Here is a 22,084-nt window from a genome sequence, read left to right as displayed (position 1 = left end):
TATACCCTTTCTTCCATAAAATCGCCTTTGCTGTATTGAACTCTTTTCTCTTCTTTAGGAGTTCAAAACTTATATCTGGATAAATGAAGATTTTTTGCCCTTTATACTCCAGTGGTTTGTTGCCCTCTCTTACTTTTTCCATTGTCTTCTCCAGTACCTTTTCTCTTGTAGTATATGCAGACACCATAGTTGAAGTAAAAACACTGCTGTCAAAACTCAGCAGGTCAAACAGTGTTCTTTATGTGGCAAAGATACATAACCAATGTTTCAGGTTTGAGCAAAATGTAGGCAGGTGAACTTGGGTTCTGAAACATACTCCTAAAAGCATTCCATCTTGAATATATTTCTTAAAAATCACAACCGTGGCAAAATATGTCATAAAATCGCTTTATGTAAATCAGAATATTGGAGCAGCTGCAGATCCAAAAGTAAACTCCAATTCTGAGAAAGATGTAGCCTCTTGCCTGATCAGATTATATTCCCACTTCTTTCTTCACCAGTGGTACTTGACTATCTGAGAATTGTGTTTGATAATCACCATTGTTATTTCACTTCACATTCAAATGCAAATACACAGTGAACATAGGCTAACTTCCAGCTCCTTCCTCAGAATTACTGGTTTCTTCAGAGACAACATGTGCACCCTAATCCACAGGAATGTGGTAGAAATTATGCAATACAGTAGAGATCCACTTCTGATTGGGCTCCAGCCATCACATGACCATACCAACACCACTGGTTCTTCAACCAATTGGTCCACCTGAGCTCCTGCGTCCTTTTGCACAGTACCTGATGGAGAGTTTTAGCCTGAAATGTTGACTTTTTTTCCCCTCAACTGATGCTGCTTGACTTAGGTAGATGCCAGAGAAGTGCATTTCCCAGATACTTGAGCCTGCATGTTGGATGAATGGAGAACTAAAGGCAAGTCGGGCCACTTTTAAACTTCCATATTTTTTACCCATTTATTTTCCGCAATTTCTTTTGCTGATTGCTTGAGGCTGGCAGTTGCTTGAATTCCAGATACAGGAATTTTAATGTACCTTCCACAAATGAATGCGACAGATTTCTATTTGTATTTGTTTATATTCAAAATAATATTGTGTTCCTCCAACGGATTGTGGTTGGCTTCAGATTCTATCGTCTGGTGTCTCCTATTTGTCTTCATAATAAGCTCTTTGGTCTTGTTGACATTAAGAGTAGATTATCATTCTGCTGATTCTCGATCTCTGTGTTGTATTCTCAGTCCTCATTTCCTGTTATCTGGCCAACAATGTGGTGTCGCCAACAAATTTGTAGATTGCATTAAAGAGATACACAATCATGAGTGCACAATAGACCAGGGGACTAAGCCCTCAGTCTTGAGGTACTTGTGTTGATGGTAGAGAGGAGGTGATGTTGCCAATTCACTCTGATTGGGGTCCACTCATGAGGGAATCATTGATCCGATTTCAGACGGATGGACAGAGACCCAGACCCTTCTACTTGGTCATGACTTTTGCTGGTGTGATGGTGTTAAACTCCATGTTGTTGCAAATGACTATCAATCAGCCTGACAGAGGTGTTCCTGTGGTCTAGGTGACCTGACGTTGAGTGGAGGGCCAGCGAGATGGCGTCTGCTGTTGACCTGTTGTGAACTGAAGTGGGTCCAGGACCTTCCTGAGATAGGAGTTGATTCGCTTAACCAACCTCTTGAAGCACCATCACAATAGAAAATGAACAACAGCCAATGGTAAACTTTAATATGCATTTCCAAAACAAATGTTACGGCTATGTTTAAAAGTTTTTGTAATATTGTCCCTTCCTTTCTATGGCCCCACCTGAGAACTTTCTATTTGCGTAACTTGACTTTCACTTTTTTTCCATTTAGAGGGAATCAATGGTAATCCTTGTAACCACTTGCAGAAAATGGTTTGTGAAACGTTTTTTTTTACTTTTCACTTCCTGAAACATGTCTTATCTTAAAGTATCACGTGGTGCAAATTGCCCATGAAGAGTTCACAAAGGTCCGTAAATATGGAGATGAAAAGTGAAAGCGTTATCAGCAATGCATGTAATTTCTATCTGTGAGCACTGTGCTCCATTTCAAGGGAAGTTCATTAGAAGGAGGAAAAGGTAATGGAGGCTATGCTGATGTAGGGCATGCAGGTACTAGGGTTTCGGGCATGCTCCCATGTTGTATATTGGTAATAATTGCCTCTTAAGGTCAGTCATAACACCTATCAAATCAATCAATCTGAGAGTTTCCTCCCTTGTCTTTCACTTTTGTTCTGAATAATTATGCATCTGTGCAGCAATCCAGGGATGTATACTTCTTAAATTTAGACATACATATAACACGGTAACAGGCCCTTTTGGCCCATGAACCTGTGCCACCAAATGACCTACCACCCCATACATTTTGAAGGGAGGAAATCAAAGTGCCCAGAGGAAACCCACGCAGACACGAGGAGAAAGTACAAACTCCTTACTAACAGTGCTGGATTCAAACCCAGGTCCCAGGCGCTGTAACAGCTTTGCACTAACTGTGCCGCTTTGTCTTAGAAATATATAAATGCAAATTGTAAATTCAGTATGTGCCAAAGCTGACTGAAAAATGCTGGAAAGTGCCCATTTACATTTACTCATTACAACATAAGTGGAGGCAAGTTGGATCATTGAATGCACGTCAACAAGCATTCCCCTCTTGTTTCCTTGCAGACGCAAATAAAGATGTGTACCAATTTGTTTTGTGACGTGTCAAAGTTTTGGAGCAGGGAAACAGGGCCTGAGGCCCACCTTGTCCATGCTGATCAAGTTGGTTCCCCAAGCTATCCCCGTTTGCCTGCATTTGGCCCACATCCCTGTAAACCAACCATTCTTAATAGAGCACATTTAAGTAAAAGCTTTGTTTTCTTTACACCTCATGTAACATAAATAGTTTTACATTTTTTGTTGTCTGTAGGAGAAAAATGCGGAAGAAACCAAAATTTGATTGCTTCACAGGGAAGGGGGCCCATAAACCTTGAGCAGAGTGTGGGGTGTGGGTGGGGTTGCGCATAGCCTAAAAAAGGTTGAGAATGGCTGCTCTACACCTTTGTTATTGTGACAGAGTATATAGATATGTTTTTGGGAGATAAATTGGGAAAGATTTGTTAGATTAGATTACATACAAACACTTTAAAACAGATCTTATTTAAAATACTGAAGCTCTGGCCCATGCTAGACATAGTGGCTTCTTTCAGCTTTTGCAATAGGTTTGAAGAATGCTCAAGAGACTTCACTAATGGATTGTTGTTTAAAAAAGCAAAATATGAAAGATCTTGTTGGAGCTGCAGATCGTCTGGAAGAGAACTTGTTGTTCTAAAAGGGTCATGTGGTTTTGCAAGCCAAGAGAGTCAAACTGGCTTTCTCTCAGAGAGAGAGAGACAGACAGACAGACAGACAGACAGACAAAGGTCATTCTTCAGTGTTACAACCAGCAGAGGCAGCTGGGACTGGAACAGGACAAGTTGGTAAGCTTGTGAAAAACCCCATTTGGAAGCCCCATTTTCAAAGCCCTTGTGGTTCATGCAAGAGGAGAGGACTGGCTGTCTAATGTTTCATTTGGAATAAGAGAAACAAAAAGGAACTCTGGTGACCTGAAAGAAAGAGGTTATCATCTGGAGAACCCCGAAGGGGCAAGTTTCATTATCAAGACACTGAAATGGCTGATTAAAAAGAAACAACAAAACTCTCTGAAAACCGACAAGAACCTTCCTGAGCGGTAACCATTTACCTTTCATGCACCAAAGCCTGGTGAATATTATAAATGTTAAATTCTGTGCACAGTTGAAGAATTACCTGCAACCAGTGAACTTGGAGGAATGAGAAGTGAGATTGGACTGTGAATCAAAGAACTTTTATGAACTTACACACACATACGCTTAGAATTAGAAGAAGGGTTAAGTTAGGTTAGTTAAAGTGTAATTCTGTTTTCATGTTTAAAGATAATTAAAAGCAACTTTTGTTTAAGTAACTATTTGTCTTGGTGAATATCTTGCTGCTGGGTTTTGGGGTCCTCTGGGCTCATAACACTATCCATGCACCTGTCTATATCTCTTTTACATGTTGTAATTGAGTGAAACACAAGTCTGCAGATGTTGTGATTGTAGCAAAACTCCAGCAACAAATTTTTACTGCATGTTGTATTTGTACCTGCTGACCCATCTCTCTGGCAGCTTGTTCCATATGTGTGGAACCACCCCACCACCCCCACCCCCCCACCCCCCAATGTGGCAAACGTGCCCCTCAAGTCCCTTTTAAATCTTTCCTTTAATCCATGCATTCAAGGTTGATACTCTTCCTTCCTTGTGGGGGAAAAAGCTCTGTACTTTAACTATACTCCTATTATCTATAATAGAAAATGCACATTGAGCCAGGTACGTCCAAAATAAAGGCATTGCTAACAGCTTGATCAAGGATTGGTTTTGAAATTTTCAAGCTGGAAGTGAAAAGTTCACCAAAAGAGTTGTGAAGCAATGGAATCAAGTGTAGGGTGAAGGCTTGAGATCCATTGTGAGTGCAGGGTGTGATGAGAGTGCAAGGTAAAGGAGGGAGGAGGTTCCTGAGATTGTGGATAAGTCCAGGGCTGTGCATGGATCAGAGTTGTGCTCTCATTGTCAGTGGGTGAGAAGGTGACGTTAGGAAGCAGGGATATTGGTTCTCGGACTTCAATAAGCCACGAACCATGGAACTGAGTTTTATACAAATTAATTTGGATCCTCTAACGTTAGGAAGCAGGGATATTGGTTCTTGGACTTCAATAAGCCACGAACCATGGAACTGAGTTTTATATAAATTAGTTTGGATCCTCTGACGTTAGGAAGTAGGGATATTGGTTCTCGGACTTCAATAAGCCACGAAGCATGGAACTGAGTTTTATACAAATTAGTTTGGATCCTCTGACGTTAGGAAGCAGGGATATTGGTTCTCGGACTTCAATAAGCCACGAACCATGGAACTGAGTTTTATACAAATTAGTTTGGATCCTCTGATGTTAGGAAGCAGGGATATTGGTTCTCGGACTTCAATAAGCCACGAACCATGGAACTGAGTTTTATACAAATTAGTTTGGATCCCCTGCGTGCTTCTGATACATATACATGGCACCTTAAAGCATGTGTCAATGTTGGTAGTTGACAGGAGGGTAGTTAAAATCCATAGTTATGGAAACGTTAAAGATTTTGGATGCCTTAGTGACCCTAAGGACATAAGACATGAGTGGAATTAGGCCATTCGACCCATTGAGTTTTCCCTGCCATTCCATTATGGCTGATTTATCATCATTTTCAACCCCATTTTCCTGCATTCTTCCCATAACCCTTGATTTCATTCCTGATCAGGTATCTGCCTTTGCATTAAATATCTTTAATGAATTAGCCTTCACAAATATTCATTGCAATGAATTCCATAAATTCACCTCCCTCTGGGTCAAGAAATTGTTCTTCATCTCTGTTCTAAAGTGACGTTTTTGTATTCTGAGGCTGTGCCCTCTGGTCCCAGACTCTCCCACCATAGTAAACATTCTCTCCTTATCCAGGCCTTTCAGTATTCGATAGGTTTCAGTGAGGTCCCCCCCCCCACCAAACTCCAGCGAGTACAATCTCAGAACCTTCAAATGCTCTTCATATCAAAACCCTTTAATTCTGAGGATCATCCTTGTTAACCTCCTCTGGACCCTCTCCATTGCCAACACATCATCCCTTAGAATGATGCCCAAAATTGCTCACAATATTCAAAGTGTGGGCTGACCAATGTGTTATAAAGCCTCAATATCACAACCCTGCTTTTATATTCTATCCCTCTTGAAATTAATGCTAGTATTCTGTTTGCCTTCCTTACCACTGATTCCACATGCAAGTTGACCACTGGGGAGTCTTACATGAGGATTCCCAAATCCTTCCGCATCTCTGGTATCTGATGTTTAGAAAATAGTCTACAGCTTTATTCCTTCCACTAAAGTGCATGATCATACACTTCTCTACACTACTCTATCTGCCATTTTCTTTCCCAATTTCTGAACGCAAGTCCTTCTGCAGACTCAGTGTTTCCTCAACACCACCTCCCCCTACTTTATATCGACCACAAACTTGGCCACAAATCTATCTAATCCATCACCCACATCATTGACATGACATGAAAAGAAGCAGCCCCAGCAGAGAGCCTTGCAGAACACCACTGCCAAACAGTAAAGGCCCCTTTGATTCCCACTATTTGTCTCCTGCCAGTCAACCAATCTTCTATTCATGCTCATATCTTTCCCGCAATACAATGGGTTCTCATCTGGAAGTGGTACCTTGTCATAGGCCTTTTGAAAATCCAGGCAAACCACATCCAGTGACTCTCTTTTATCAGTCCTCCCTGTTAATTCCTCAAAGAATTTCAACAGGTTTATCAGGCAAGATTACCCCTCAAGAAGCCACGTTGACTTCAACGTATTTTACTGTGTGTCTCCAAGTGCACTAAAAACTTCTTCCTCAATAATAGATTCTAATGTCTTACCAACCACTGAAGTCAAGCTAATCAGTCTATAATTTTCTTTCTTTTACCTCCCTACTTTCTTAAGTATGGGGTGACATTTGCAATTTCCAGTCATCCGGCACCATTCCAGGATCTAGCAATTCCTGTAAGATCTCTTCCAATGCTTCCACAGTTTCTTCATCTGCCTCTTTCAAACTCCTGGGGTGCAGTTTGCCTGATCCAGGTGATTTATCCACCTTCAGACCTTTCAACTTTCCCAACACCTTCTCCTTGGTAAGACCATCTGCGCACGTCTGCCTTTTGACATCCTCAAACTTCTGGTGCCTGCTAGTCTAGTGCAAACTTCCAATCAACTTTGGCCATCTCCCTCTATCATACTTCTATAGTCTCCTTTATTCCAGTGATATACTGGCACTTCTGATTTTAGTTTCTCCCTCTCAAACTGCAGGGTGAATTCTGTCATAAGATCACTGCCCCTCGGGGTTCCTTTACCTTTAGCTCCCTTATCAACTGATTCATTACACAACATCCAATCCAGAAATGTAATTTCCCCAGTCAGCTCAGCCACAAGCTGTTTGAAAAAGCCTTCTCAAAGGCATTCTATAAATTCCTGGTTTTCCCAATCAACTTGCACATTGAAATCCCACATGACTATTGTAACATTGCCCTTTTTGGATGCCTTTTCTATTTCCCATTGTAACCTGCATGCCACATCTTGGGTACTGTTTGGAGGCCTGTATACCACTCCCATCAGAGTCTTTTTACCCTCACAGTTTCTTAATTCTAACCACAAGGATTCTATATTTTCTGACCCAATGGCTCCTCATTCCAAAGATTTGATTCCATTTTTTACCAACAGATCCACTCACCCCCAATCCCTCCACCTTCCTGCCTGTCCTTCTAATGCACTATGTATCCATGGATATTTAGTTTCCAGCTGTGATCTCCTTTCAGCCCTGACTCAGTGATGTCCACAATGTCCTAACTGCCAATTTTCAGTTGCACTTCAAGATCATCAACTTTATTTCTTATACTGTGGGCATTTAAATACAAGACTTTCTATGCTGTATTCATCACCCTTTTCAATTTTGTTTCCAAGTTCCACAAGTTAAATCTTTCATTTTATGCTACCTACCCTTCCTCACAATCTCGCTACGCAGTGTACCTACTTGTGTAACTTCTGCCCTATTTACCGCTCTCTCTCATTCTGGTTCCTGTGCCCCCCCCCCCCCCCAAAACTAGTTTAAACTGTCCCCAGCAGCTCTTGTAAACTTGTCTGCCAGAATATTTGGTCCCTATCCAGTTCAGGTGCAACCCATACTTTTTGTACAGGTCGTACTTTCCCTGGAAGAAATCCCAGTGATTCATAAATCTGAACCCCTGCACCAACTCTTCAGCTACGCAGTCATCTGCAATAACTTCCTATTCCTGCCCTCACTGGCAAATGACACAGGCAGCAATCCTGAGATTACCACTCTTGAGTTTCTACTTTTCCGCTTCCTTCCTAACTCCCGATTCAATCTTAAAGACCTCGTTCCTTTTCCAATACATGTGATTCGTACCATTGTGGACCACGGCAACTGACTGGTCACCCTCCCCCTCCCCGAGAATGCCATGGCGATCCAAGATGTTCCTAATCCTGGTAACACACACCCGGGAGCCTTGATCTCGTTTCAGAACCTCCTCTCTTTTCACCTGACTATTGAATTCTCCAAGGGCCAGACTCTGAGCCAGAGAGCTGACCACTACGGCTTGTCCTGATAGATCATTCTCCTCAACAGTATCCAAAACGGTATACTTATTGTTATGGGGAAGAGGGGTGCTCTGCACTGACTACCTATTCCCCTTCCCTCTCCTAACAGTCATACAGTTAGCTATCTCCTGAGTCGAGGGTGTGATTGTCTCCTTATTGCCTCCTCTACCTCCTGAATGATCCAGAGTGCATCCAGCTCCAGGACAAGGTCTCCAAGGAGGTGTGACTGGATGCACTTCTTCGTGTAATTATCAGGGCCACTTGTGCTGTCTCATATTTCCACACATGCTGCATCTAGAGCAGACCCGCCCTAGCTGCCTTTTCCACTACCTACCTTGGATTATTATTACAGCATATCATCAGCCTCTGCTACCTGAAGCCTTTCCAGCCAAAGCCTCTAAATCTCCACTCCTACATTGGGCCTCGGGCCCCCCCCCCCCAACCACCACTGTCCCATTCCCCCCCACCACCTTCTCCTAACTCCCCCCTCACTGGGCCGTACCCACCCACCTACTCCCCCACCAGACCACTCCACTTGAGCCTCCCTTTTTACTTACTGCTGGCTGCTGGTTCAATCTGTGTCAACCAAGCACCAAGGTTTGCCGCTCCACTTCAATCAATCTCTCCTGAAACTTACATACAGCTCCCGACACTCGCCTGTATCCCACATACCCCTGGGGTGAGCAAACTTGCTTCACATAAAGAGCTACATACGATAAATGTCAGATGTTTGAGAGCTGTAAGATGTAAAAAAAATTACATACGTGCTTTTACTCTTGCATGCATATTTTGTTTTGTTGCAAAAAATTTTATATAAATATATTCATACATTTCATTTAAAACTGCTCATTTGCATTAGTTGCATAATCAAAAAGTACACATAAACCTATTTTTAAAATCCTTACTGATTTTCTGTGGAAATCTCTGCACAAGGAAGCAATAGAGGCTCCCTCATTAAATATATTTAAGATAAAGTAAGTAGTAGTTTTACATCTTGGGGAATTAAGGGTTATGGGGAAAAGGCAGAGATTTTAGATTTCTTGTCAGAGTACATACATGACATCACTATCACCCTGAGATTCTTTTCCCTGCAGGCAAGGTAGAACAACCACTAATTGGTAGTACAAAAAAACCTGTTACACAGCATAAACATGCAAACAAATAGCTGTAAACTGATAACAAATGTAAACAAACTGTGCAATACAGGGAGAATTTAAAAAGTCAATAAAGTGCTCAAGTAGGGGTCCTTAAATGATTGAGTTTGTTGTTCAGGAGTCTGATGGTGGAGGGGTAGCAGCTGTTTCTGAAACTCATGATGTGAGTCTTGTGGCACCTATACCTCTTTCCTGATGACAGCAGTGAGAACAGATGCTGGGTGGTGAGGGTCTTTGATAAAAGTGCTGCTCTCCAATGGCTGTGTCCACTACCTTTTGGAGGGCTTTTCGTGTCCCTATACCAGACCCTGATGCAATCAGTCAGCATACTTTCCACTAACCCTCTGTAGAAATTTTCCAAGGTTTCTGGTGTCATACCAAATGTCCATAAACTCCTGAGGAAGTCGAGGCACTGACGTGCTTTCTTAACGATGCTATTGGTGTGTTGGGTCCAGGAAAGATCCTCTGAGATAGTGACTCCCAAGAACTTAAATTTGCTCACCCTCTCCCCCTCTGATCCCCCAATGATCATTGGATTGTATACCTATAGCTTTCCTTTTCTGGTCAACAATCAGCTCCTTAGTTTTAGCGATATTGAGTGCAGGGTTGTTGTTGGTGCTGACTCATCCCCTTCCTTTTTACAACCCACTCACAGTATCATCAACGGCCAGGGAAGCTGTGATATCACTGAATATGGGAGCAGGCTCAATGGGCCGGATGGATGACTCCTGCTGCTTTTCTGATGTGTTTTCTTGGGGAATATTGCTGCCACTGGTCTCTGCAGATACCTGCATCATTGCAGTATCCACAGCTGAATGCATGATGCTGGAAGCGACCCGATGTAAAGCTGCCTCCTCCAGCAAGGTGAGGCCAGGGAGCCACAGCTCTGCTCCTCACTGCCCCACCCTCTGCTCCCCTCTTGCCAGTCGTCGGCATGATGGGGGGAGTGGCAGTTGGTAGTGGAGGCTGGAGAATGGAGCGGTCTACCCTCTGCGCTGCCTGGTGGTGACTCCATTCAGTGAAGCCAGGTCTTGTCTATGGCCACTGTCATATGGACTGCTGCAGTCAGCTCCATTTCTGTCCTGGTTTGGTGTCTGGATGAGGTACTCATTGGAGACCCCCTCCAGCCTCTCCTCCCTATCCCTGTCATATTGCTTTCTCTCCCCCCCCCACCTTTGTAGGAGTGCCTGGACGTGTCTCATTGGAACTTTCCTGGCACAGCCCCAGCTTTCTGACCTCTGTGGTTGCTCCCTGCAAAGGACCCTCAGCTTTGCCTGACCTTCCTACTGCACATCACTCGTTGGTGGTACTCTGCAATGGTGCAGCGCTGCCCAAGCGAAGAGAACCTGCCTCTGATGTACGCTGCTCACTCTGCTTCTCTGCAGGGGCCATTCCTCCAGTGCCTCGTCTCTCTTCCCTCTCCTTGTCACGCAGCCCAGACTGTGACTGTCCTGGAACCCCCTGGTCTGGCTGAGTGATTTGGAGTGTCCCAGGATGGCTTCGGAAGTGCTGGTATCTCCTCCAGCCAACATTTCCGTGAGCTACTCATTATATGTCAAAGATCTGCATGAGGCTCGTGAGCCACAGTTGGCCACCGCTGACATACTCCAACCAGGTTGATTCAGGTTGGGTATTCAAGTGAATAAAATCCTGGACTGATGACGACAATGAGGTTGAGTGAAAAATATGTTGGCTCTCATTTTTATTATTCCACAGACATAGGAAGAGGCGACTTGGCCATTCAATCTCTGCTGCCTCTCCAGGCTTTCCTGTGTTGGCCCTTACGTGCACAGATTTTCCTGTAACCTGTTCATTCTTGTGTGGTAGTCAACTCCTCCCACCTCTCCTGTCGATACAGTAACAAATTAACCTATCAACTTGTACTTTGTTGGGACATGGGAGGAAACTAGAAACCGATGTGGTTACAGGGAGTAGGTGCACACTCCACGCTGACTGAAATCGAGGTCAGGATGAAACCCGCCACATTAACTGTGGATACAGAACACGGAAATACCATTTTTTGGATAGCTTTGTTCAGGAGCCACACAGCTATGATGATCCAAATGGCCCCTCTCTGTGATATCGTTCCATGCATTTTTCATCAATTTTTATTGCTGTTAATTTCAAGTACATTTTCAGGCATTCTCTCTTCCAGTGGACATAATCTGTGCAGCTGTTGGACTAATTTGATGACCGAGAGCTGGAGTTAAACCATTGTTGTGAGTGAACAAGATTCCTACCCTTGAATTAATCATGTGAACAATGGTTCAGTGGTGGCAGGTTTGCTTATTAAGCTCAAATGGAAAAAGTTTAGAGCCCATGCAAACAAGAGCTTGTGATCCAAATGCTTCATTGTGGTATTGAAAGGGTCTTCCCTCGGTCCCTCGGAGATGAGATAACCACGGCTCTGACACTGTTAGGGGACCTGCAGACACTGCCACAGGTGAGGCTGCATGTACTTGACAGGGTGGCAGGTGGTTCCCCAAGGTTTCTGTGTGCTGCATTGAATGGATTCAAGGTTTCCAATGCAACCACAAATGGCCAAGGGACTCCCAAAGGTTGCAGGGATATTACGTTTTTTTCAGTAACTTTGAGAATATCCTTCAACCTTTTTCCCTGTGGCAGGGACAGAGCTCTGAACAAGGTGTCGGTCTTGGTAATCTGGCATCAGGCAGTGAAGCTACCATGCACCATCCTCAATGCCGACCTGGAGGAGGACATTGACTCACTCACCTTGCAAGTGGATTTGGAGGGTTTAGAGAGGACAGTGTTGTTTGAGATGCTTGTTGCATGTGTTGTGACAAGGACAACTGCTGTCTGTGTCAGGCTTGGGGCCCAAATCTTCAGGCTGGAAGATCTGTGCTGGTGAACTCAGTGTCTGCCTTTGTGGAGATGTGGATCCTGAGATGTGTAAAGTTGTCCATATTTTGCAAGGACTTGGACTTTAAATTGTCGAGGAACATTGCTATGTATCAGGAGCAGGATTGTAGAGAACTTGTTTTTCAGATGTTGAGGCTCATTCTTTCATATGCTTCAGTGAAGGTGTTGAAAATAACTTGGACCTCAGTGTCTGAAAATGTGATTAGCCTAATGTTGCCTGCAGAGCAGCTTGATGACTGTGTTGGAGTGATGTTGGTTTAGAGATGAGGTGATGAAGGTTGAACACTTTCCCATTTGTCCTGCAAATTGTTGCAAGGTGCAGATTGCACTGATTTTGGGTGACGAAGGAACTGTCTGGACATTGGTCTCCACTAAGATTGGGTCTATTGTCAACCATTAGATGTGCTTGCAGTTTGCAGGCCATCATCAAGCAGATACAAGATGGGCACAAATATCAGAGCATAGCCACATTTGAGAAATATTCTCCTCAGTCCCTCTTAATTAAGGAAATTGAAGGCTTTGGTGATCCTTGTATTTCTATTGGAATTCACACTCAGTTAATGTCGTGTCACTGGAGTCTTCAGTAAAAGACTTGATGGCCACATCTTGTACTACATCAGGTACTGATCACTTGGACTGGACAGTTCCTAATCTGCTCCATTTTGTCCCATCAGCCTGGCTCCAGAAGAAGGAAGACAACAAAAAAAATGTAGTATTCCTGGATCAGACTATCTATTATGTCTCAAAGGATACACTCACGCACACACACGTGTATGCACACATGTATATAGACACACATTTATATATATAGATACATACTGTATATTTATATATGTATGTGTGAATGTATATATGTATGAATGTTTGGATATGTGTGTATGAATGTATGTATCTATGTAAGAATGTGTGTGTGTGCACACACACAGACGCACAGAGTCCCCTCACTTCAGGACACCATAAATGCTTGGGAGATTTGCCTTCACAAGAATTTGTGGGTACTCGGGTATTTTCAATTGCTTCATTGGTGCGGGTATAAAAGAGCTAGGGTTGCTTCAAAGCTTTTGATCAAATTTGGAGTCTGCAGTTGCCATTTTGCTATACAAGAACCAGAGTTGTGCCAGTGAAAGTCAAAGAAACCATTGAGGCTGAGAAACAAGAATAAAACAGTAAGAGACATTGCTCTAACCTTAGGATTACCATAATCAACTGTTTGGAACATCATTAAGAAGAAAGATACTGGTGAGATCAGTAATCGCAAAGGGACTGGTATTTCAAGGAAGACCTCCACTGCTAATGACAGCAGAATCTAATCATAATGAAGAAAAAAAATCCCTAAACATGTGTCCGACAGATCAGAAGCACTCCTCAGGAGGCAGGAGTGGATATGTCAATGACGACTGTGTGAAACATGAAAATCTACAGACGCAGTGATTGAAGTAAAAACACACCGAAATGCTGGAGGAACCCAGCCGGTCTTTTCAGCATCTATAGGAGACAAAGATATTGCCGATGTTTCAGGCCTGTGCCCTTCTTCAAAGAATAAACCAGAAGGGGTTAAGGGACGAGGTAAAAATTGATCATCTTTGTGCGAAAGGAGACAGAATGGAGAGACCGATGTCCACTTCAGAAGACATCATGAACAGAAATATAGAGGCTATGCTGCAAGATGCAACCATGGCGAAGGTAGTATGCTTTGGATCTTGGGCAGTTCTTTATGCCTCCACACTTTGCTCTTGCCATCACTCTGATAGAAGTTCGTCGTGGTCTCATTTGTCCACAAGACCTTGTTCCAGAATTCTTTAGGTTCTTTTAAATACCCCTTGGCAAACTCTAATCTGGCCATCCTTTCTGGAGCTCACTAGTGGTTTGCATCTTGCAGTGATGCCTCTGATTTGCTGTTCATTAATTCTTCTAAGGACAATAGCAAGGCTGCGTTCTCGCACCAACCCTCTTTTCAATCTTCTTCAGCATGATGCTGAACCAACCCACGAAAGACCTCAACAATGAAGATGCTGTTTACATCCGGTACCGCACGGATGGCAGTCTCTTCAATCTGAGGCGCCTGCAAGCTCACACCAAGACACAAGAGCAACTTGTCCGTGAACTACTTTTTGCAGACGATGCCGCTTTAGTTGCCCATTCAGAGCCAGCTCTTCAGCGCTTGACGTCCTGTTTTGCGGAAACTGCCAAAATGTTTGGCCTGGAAGTCAGCCTGAAGAAAACTGAGGTCCTCCATCAGCCAGCTCCCCACCATGACTACCAGCCCCCCCCCACATCTCCATCGGGCACACAAAACTCAAAACGGTCAACCAGTTTACCTATCTCGCCTGCACCATTTCATCGGATGCAAGGATCGACAACGAGATAGACAACAGACTCGCCAAGGCAAACAGCGCCTTTGGAAGACTACACAAAAGAGTCTGGAAAAACAACCAACTGAAAAACCTCACAAAGGTTAGCGTATACAGAGCCGTTATCATACCCACACTCCTGTTCGGCTCCGAATCATGGGTCCTCTACCGGCATCACCTACGGCTCCTGGAACGCTTCCACCAGCGTTGTCTCCGCTCCATTCTCAACATTCATTGGAGCGACTTCATCCCTAACATCGAAGTACTCGAGATGGCAGAGGCCGACAGCATCGAATCCACGCTGCTGAATATCCAACTGCGCTGGGTAGGTCACGTCTCCAGAATGGAGGACCATCGCCTTACCAAGATTGTGTTATATGGCGAGCTCTCTACTGGCCACCGAGACAGAGGTGCACCAAAGAAGAAGTACAAGGACTGCCTAAAGAAATCTCTTGGTGCCTGCCACTTTGACCACCGCCAGTGGGCTGATATCGCCTCAAACCGTGCATCTTGGCGCCTCACAGTTCGGCGGGCAGCATCCTCCTTTGAAGAAGACCGCAGAGCCCACCTCACTGACAAAAGACAAAGGAGGAAAAACCCAACACCCAACCCACCAATTTTCCCTTGTAACCGCTGCAACCGTGTCTGCCTGTCCTGCATCGGACTTGTCACCCACAAACGAGCCTGCAGCTGACGTGGACATTACCCCTCCATAAATCTTCGTCTGCGAAGCCAAGCCAAAGAAGAAGAAAGAATTCTTCTAAGGACAATAGTAATTGACCTATCCACACCTGCCTCCTGAGGAGGCTTCTGATCTGTCGGACATATGTTTAGGGATTTTTTTCTTCGTTATGATTAGATTCTGCCGTCATCAGCAATGGAGATCTTCCTTGGAATACCAGTCCCTTTGCGATTACTGATCTCACCAGTGCGTTCTTTCTTAATGATGTTCCAAACTGTTGATTATGGTCATCTTAAGATTCGGACGATGTCTCTTACAATTTTATTCTTGTTTTTCAGCCTCATAAGGGCTTCTTTGACTTTCACTGGCACAACTCAGGTTCTCGTATAGAAAAATGGCAACTGCAGACTCCAAATTTGATCAAAAGCTTAGAAGCAAGCACCAATGAACCAACTAAACATAGCTGAGTACTCACAAACACCTGTGAAGGCATATGTCCCAAACATTATGGTGCCCTGAAATGAGGGGGCTATGTATAAAAAGTGCTGTAATTTCTACATGGTCAAACCAAAATGTAGACAAATAACCTTGAATAAAATCTGGAATGTGCACTTTAATTACATGTGAATTGTTTGATTATAAATTCTAAACTGGAGTACAGGGCAAATAAAGGAAAAAGGTTTCTTTGTCTCAAATATTATAGAGGGCACTATTCCTTATGTATTAGCATGAAAAGTTGGTTATGTATCTTTACTATATAAAGTACACTGACACTGCATTTCTCCAGCATTGTATTTTTATCAAAAGGTTAGGTGTTTGCAGCAATCCTGTTGGCGTTTGAAATTGTGGAATAATCCTTTAGCTCTACCTGAGACGATAACCACATTCTCTGGTATCATGTTCAAGACACGCCACCTGACTGTTGTACCTGAGTGTTCTGGTAATAATGAAAGATTCTACCCTTAGAGAAATGAGAGGCTTCCTTGGTTGATACTGCCGTGCTGATGTGTCTGCAACTTGTCTCTGCATTCTCTGACTTAGTCTGAATGGACTCCAACTCTTGGAAGATTATTTTAATGCTTACTTGGAGCCATTGTGGCTCTAACATCTTTCCAAAATTTCCAAGTAATATTGGCACATTTTAGGAATGTACAGAAATGCTCTCAGCAAGATATGCTCAGTGTCAGATTGGCTGTTATACAATAGAAAAGCAGCATCTTTTCCACTGCCACCCAGAACCAGCCTCTCGAAAGCAGTTGTGCATCTTCTGCTTAGCACCCTACCAACAATCATGGTACTATGATGACTAGTTGATAGGAAAAGGAACTTTACAGGGGTTTCCCCATGTTTTAGGATGGGCAGTCTGTGATCTGCTTGTCCTCTGCCTGTTGCAATGGGAATTACAGAGTATAATGTTTAACCCATTTTTCTTTTGTCTTTATACAAATGGAAGAGCAGGCAGCTACCATAGTTCTTTAAACTCCAGACGTTCAACACAACCTCTGTTTTCTTTGCAGTTTCCATTTACCTATCCAGAATATTGGATACTTTTTTTTAAACCACCTTTGTAACCTATCCAGTTACCATTTGAAGATTAATGTGTACTTTCCTACCTTTCACGTCACTCAGCTGATTTTTTGAATGGCATTGCATTATTTTAAATTTCTAACCTTTAAAGTGATGTGTATGTAGCTTAGTAGTGATATTGCTTCATTTTACTTCAACATTACATTCCAAGACTTTTCTTTAAAACCTTGTTTCTTTCCACCCACTTCAAAGCATTCTGATTCCTGGGATCTGCTCATTTCCATTCACTTCACTATCCTCTTTCTCATGTTCCTCATCGATCTTGCTGTGTTGCCCTATACTGCATTAATTTTTTTTATGTGCGATAACCATCCACTGGTATGTGATTCAAACCTGCCTTCTGTCTGCCTGAAAAAGTGAAACGTCAGGTAAAAAAAATTATTTAAAAACACATAACACAGGAGATTTAAAAAATTCTTTTCCATGTAATAAACCTGACATTGAGCTAACCAGACTGCTGGAAAGCATAGACTTGATCAGGCTTAATGTTATATTAACCTGTGAGTGGAGTGAGGGGGAGAGATTTTACAGGAATCTGAGGGGTAACTTTTCTATACAGAGGGAGTTGGGTGTATGGATTGGTTGAGGAGTGGTTGAGACAGGTACTATTGCAATGTTTAAGAAAAAATGGACGGTTACATGGATAGGATAGGTTTCGAGGGATATGAGCTAAATGCAGGCAGGTGGGACATTTTGATTGATGTGGACAAGTTGAACCGTAGAGCTTATTTCCAAGCTGTGTGATGATGATTCAGAAGCCAATCAGGATGGCTATCATATAACTGCAGGCAAAGAGTGAGATACGTAGATAAAAGTACAATGCTTTTGTGTAACCTAGGACCTTAAAGCACATTAACTCAATCATTTCTCCTCCAGTTAAGGCTTTCTTGATGATTTGATCATCATTTAAGTTTGAGAGCAACCTTGGTATTTGACGTATAAGCAACAGGCCTTTTCTAGGTTCAAAGTGTTAAATTTTGTCTTTCGACAAATAATAGAAAAATAGGATCTATGTAGCCAGCTTTGGAGAAACCTTAGCCTGAAAGATTTCATCCTTGCTGTCATTTCTCTGGGTACAGGATTTCTCCAATCATATTCGGCGTCTTTCCATAGAAACCACACGAGATTGTTTAACGTCAATACGCAGGTGAAATTTGGCAACACCCCGCTCTTTGAAAAATTAAACCTTCCTTTGCTTTTAAAATCTCTGTAATTTTGCATATACGGCATTGGAGTGCTGGTGGCTGGTGTGAACAGAGACCTGCCTCCACCATGAGAATTGAAAGTACAAAATGGAGGCAGCAGCCATGTTGTGTCTCCTGACTGACAGCCTCAAAGAAAATATGCCCAACCTTTGGATTCTGTAGTATTCATGTTTAAAAATAATTGGCTTGATGCCAACTATGAGTTGTATGTTAAGTAATTTTGCAGTTTTTTCGCTTTGGTTTTGTTTAATTCCCAAAATACAACATTCACAAGTTCCTCATTTCTGAAAAGCAGAAGAAGGATAGAATTTTTGGGAGATTTGTGGACAAGCATGATGCTCGTGTTTTGACTTAGATGAGGGACTATTTGGCTAAGAATGGACCAACAGTACATTCCTCCCATCTCACAGCCAACAGACTCTTACTTGGAACACTCATTTTCATTTCATTTCATGGGTCTACCAATAGACATACATCTTGGAGGCAATAGTTGCTATTTTACTTATATAGCAAAACTCAGCCCCAGAGTTAATTGTGTCTCAGTTCCCCAACTACTCTCTAACCCCCTCCCCTGAGAATCGATATTATATCAGAACTCTGAGAAATTCCTCTTGGAAATGTGTTTTTTGCAGTACCACGTGAAGGAGCTTTGATCGAAAGGTAGCAATCTGTTCCCTAGCTTCCACTTTACCTCTCTTTTGTGGCTCCAAAAATGATCGAACATAGAACAGCAAAACACAGAAACAGGCTCTTCAGCCCAGATGTGTGCATCAAGCATGATGCTTAAATTAAACTGAAAATCTGTTTCTTGCACATGATACATATCTTTCTATTCTTTGCATATTCAGATGCCTATCTTGAAGCCTCTTAAACACTGCTAGCCCTACCCGGTGAGTTCACAGATGTTTTCACATGACTTCTGGCAGCTTGTTCCAGGCACCCACCACTCCCTGTGTGTAAGAAAAAAAAAGAGTGCCCTATGCATCTCATTTAAACTCTTCCACCCTCCCCATATTAAACACGTCCTCTAGAATGTGACTGATCCATGGAATGGCAGGACTGTAAGCATTGATGGAGTAGGGTTGTACTCATTTGGAATTCAGGAGAACAAGAGGGAATTAAAAAATTCATATAAAATTCTGTCGGGGCGAGACAGGCTAGATGCAGGAAGAATGTTCCCAATGTTGAGGATGTCTAGAAAAAGGGGTCACATTCTAAGGATAAGGAGGAGTTGGCTACTTAGGACTGAGATGAGAAACCTTGTCACTTGGAGAGTTGTGAACGTCGGGAATTCCCTGCCCAAGAAAGTTGTTGAGCCAGTTCATTAGATAAAAAGGAGTTGGATGTGGTTAAAAAGATCAAGGAGTATGGAGAGAAAGTGGGATTAGAATACTGAGATCAAAGAATCCACCTTGATCCTGGCTCAAAGTGCTTAATGGCCTTCTCCTGCTCCTATTTTGAGTGATTTTTACCCTGGAAAATAGATTCTCACTGTCTATCCTATCAATGCCTCCTCATTATTTTATAAACCTTTAACAGGTCACCCCTTAGTCTCTGACACTGCAGACAAAACAACTCATATCTAGACAACATCCTGGTAAATCTCTACTGTACCTTTTCTAAGGCCTCTACGCCCTTCCTAAAATGGGACAAGCATAACTCCATACAGTGTTCCCAAGTAGGGCCTAACCAACATTTTATATAGATGCAAAAGATGCTAACAACTTACTCTACTGATGGATATTGAAGTTCCCAACCTCTTCTAATTTCTGCTACGTGTACGATTGGAAATGTAGCACGTTATCAGCTGACGAAGAGTAAAAGTGAATAATCTCTCCTGCAGCACTTCCTGCTTCCTCAGAAAAGTAGCCAACATAGTAAAAGATCCATCCCACCCTGACCCTCACTCTCACTACACCTCCCATCAAGCAGAAGACATGTTTGAAGACATGTACCACTAAATTCAAGGACAGTTCATTCCCCACTGTCATCAGACTATTGAATAGCTCTCAGTAAAATGATACTAGAGTTGCCCTCTTTTAACTGAACTTTTTAGCTTTGAAGTATAGTTTGTTGTAAAGTTTATCGATACACAGTGGAAACCTAGTTTTGCAAGCTCTCCAGCCATTCCAAAAGTACAGTAAAACCAGAAACCCGTGTGAGTTTGGTTGATACCAGATAAGTGAATTTTCTGGTTCCTTGAGACTGGTGAGATTGGTGAACTCACAGCAAGGCGCACAGATTTTAAAAATCCGTATTTTTTTTCCGCAATTTCTTTTGCTGGTTGCTTGAATTTTAGATAACAGAAGTCCTTTGGTTTCATTCTGCTCTACCAGTTGTACTTATGGATGGGTTGACTTGCCTGGATAGTACACAGACAGATAAGTTTATTACAGTATCTCAGAATGTGATAGTGAACAGATAATTTCAGTGGGAGATTTCCTTCTCTTGGTTGGTCAGCCTGAAACAAAATACTGAGGTCTTCAGGCTCGATCCACATCTGGTGACTTTTCCCTGCCACTAAGGCAGCAGAGTCAGGCTTTGTAATGGAGATTTCTGAGATTAAAAACAACACGTGCTGCAATTGATCAGTTGGTCTGAAGGAAGAAAAGCAGGTCCAGTGTTTGACAGTGAAGATCCTTGGTCAGAACACATCTCTTTTTTTATACTTTCACAAGACTTCTGAGAGTGTTTGGCTTTCAGATGAACTGTTTAATGTCACTTTCACTCATTTGTGATTCTGAATCATGTATTCTTTAATTATTTGTTGTCTTTGCAAGTTCGTACAAATGAGTTATTTGATGATGATATCAAAAGCATTGGTGTGGATTTGATGTCACATATAGGCTATACTAGGTGGGGGAAATAGATTTTCCTATGGTCACAGACACGCGAATCAGGTTCCAATCCAGTTCCATCATGGTCAAGACCACTGGTGATCTCTTCCTTGCACTTGTTTGTTTGAGTCCGGGCATGAGGGGCCAAAGATGAGAGAAGCTGAACTAGTTCCTTTTGGAGCAGAGAAAATTAATTGGAAACTCAATGGAGTTGTTCAAAATCACGTGTGGTCTAGAGGAAGTAAATAAAAGAAATAATTTCCAATGGATGAGAAGTTGAATGCCAGAGAGGAAGGACTCCAGGCAGCAGTGGAAAGCATTTTTACTCAAGGGGTCAGGATAAGATAGCTTCTGTCTGCTGTTTGAAAATGCTCACTTCTTGCCTTAAAAAGGGAATGCTGAAGAAGGAACAGGGAAAGAGCTGGGACTGACTGAGTTATGTTTGGGAAAAGCCAACGCAGTCTTAATGGGCTGAATGCCCTCTTCTCTGATTCTACTAGTTATAAAGCATAATTGACAAAGGCTGGATTGATTGTTCCTGCTTTCATTATGAGTATCACAGCAGGTGGTGCATTAACCAACTAAATGTCTGGGGAGTTTAAAAAGATCTTTATTGATCTGATCTCCTGCAAGACAAGGTCTGCCAATTGAATATTGGAGATTTAAGTGCTGTCCTGATAATCTTCTTGTGTGATTAATTTTTATAGGGCTGATTGTAAATAACAAGGAGTTCAACATATCAGCAAATTTTTTCCATTTGTATGGTTTTCTTTCGGACCATGAGACTGTCTTTGATTACACACTGCAGCCATGTCGAGAGTTGTTGAGCCTGAACCCACAGCTGTGATAAAGACACTGGGGACTGCAAAACAGGCGTGGCCAAATGGCGTCTCTTTTTGTGGATGAGTCAGAGCTGGAAAATTCCACTCATTCAGGAGTGAGTAACTTCCCAGTCTGAAAATTGGGAGGGAAAAAAAACCAAATAAGCAATGATCTCATGAGTTACTTCAGAGACCCCATCCTGTCCTAGTCACCGAGGTAGTGATTATATGTTTTGAATCACAGAATGATACCACGTAGAATGAGTCCTTTCAGATGATCACCTCCTCCTTCATTTTACAACTTCTATTTTGTTGG

The 22,084-nt window shown here is 42.6% G+C and overlaps 1 protein-coding gene across 23 annotated transcripts in view; it reads left to right on the top strand.

Moving 5' to 3' along the window:
* The window catches only part of LOC138758949 (transcriptional repressor p66-alpha-like), a 125,258-nt gene that overhangs the window by 5,816 nt on the left and 97,358 nt on the right, over positions 1-22,084 (top strand). For 18 of the 23 annotated variants that reach the window (XM_069928615.1, XM_069928596.1, XM_069928605.1 and 15 more), the window contains one exon: positions 1,576-1,729. The exons of 4 other annotated variants lie outside the window; for them this stretch is intronic. Coding sequence is in view for 16 of the 19 variants with exons in the window: in XM_069928596.1 (XP_069784697.1) it covers positions 1,713-1,729 (17 nt within the window). In the remaining 3 variants the exon portion in view is untranslated. Of the gene's footprint in view, positions 1-1,575; positions 1,730-22,084 lie in introns of those variants that run through there. One more of the 23 variants, XM_069928606.1, reaches the window with a different exon arrangement.

This window comes from Narcine bancroftii, chromosome 3 (assembly GCF_036971445.1).
Source record: "Narcine bancroftii isolate sNarBan1 chromosome 3, sNarBan1.hap1, whole genome shotgun sequence".
Classification (NCBI taxonomy): Eukaryota; Metazoa; Chordata; class Chondrichthyes; order Torpediniformes; family Narcinidae; genus Narcine; species Narcine bancroftii.
The sequence above is the reverse complement of the archived record's forward strand: the minus strand, read 5'-3'. Positions and strand labels throughout refer to the sequence as shown.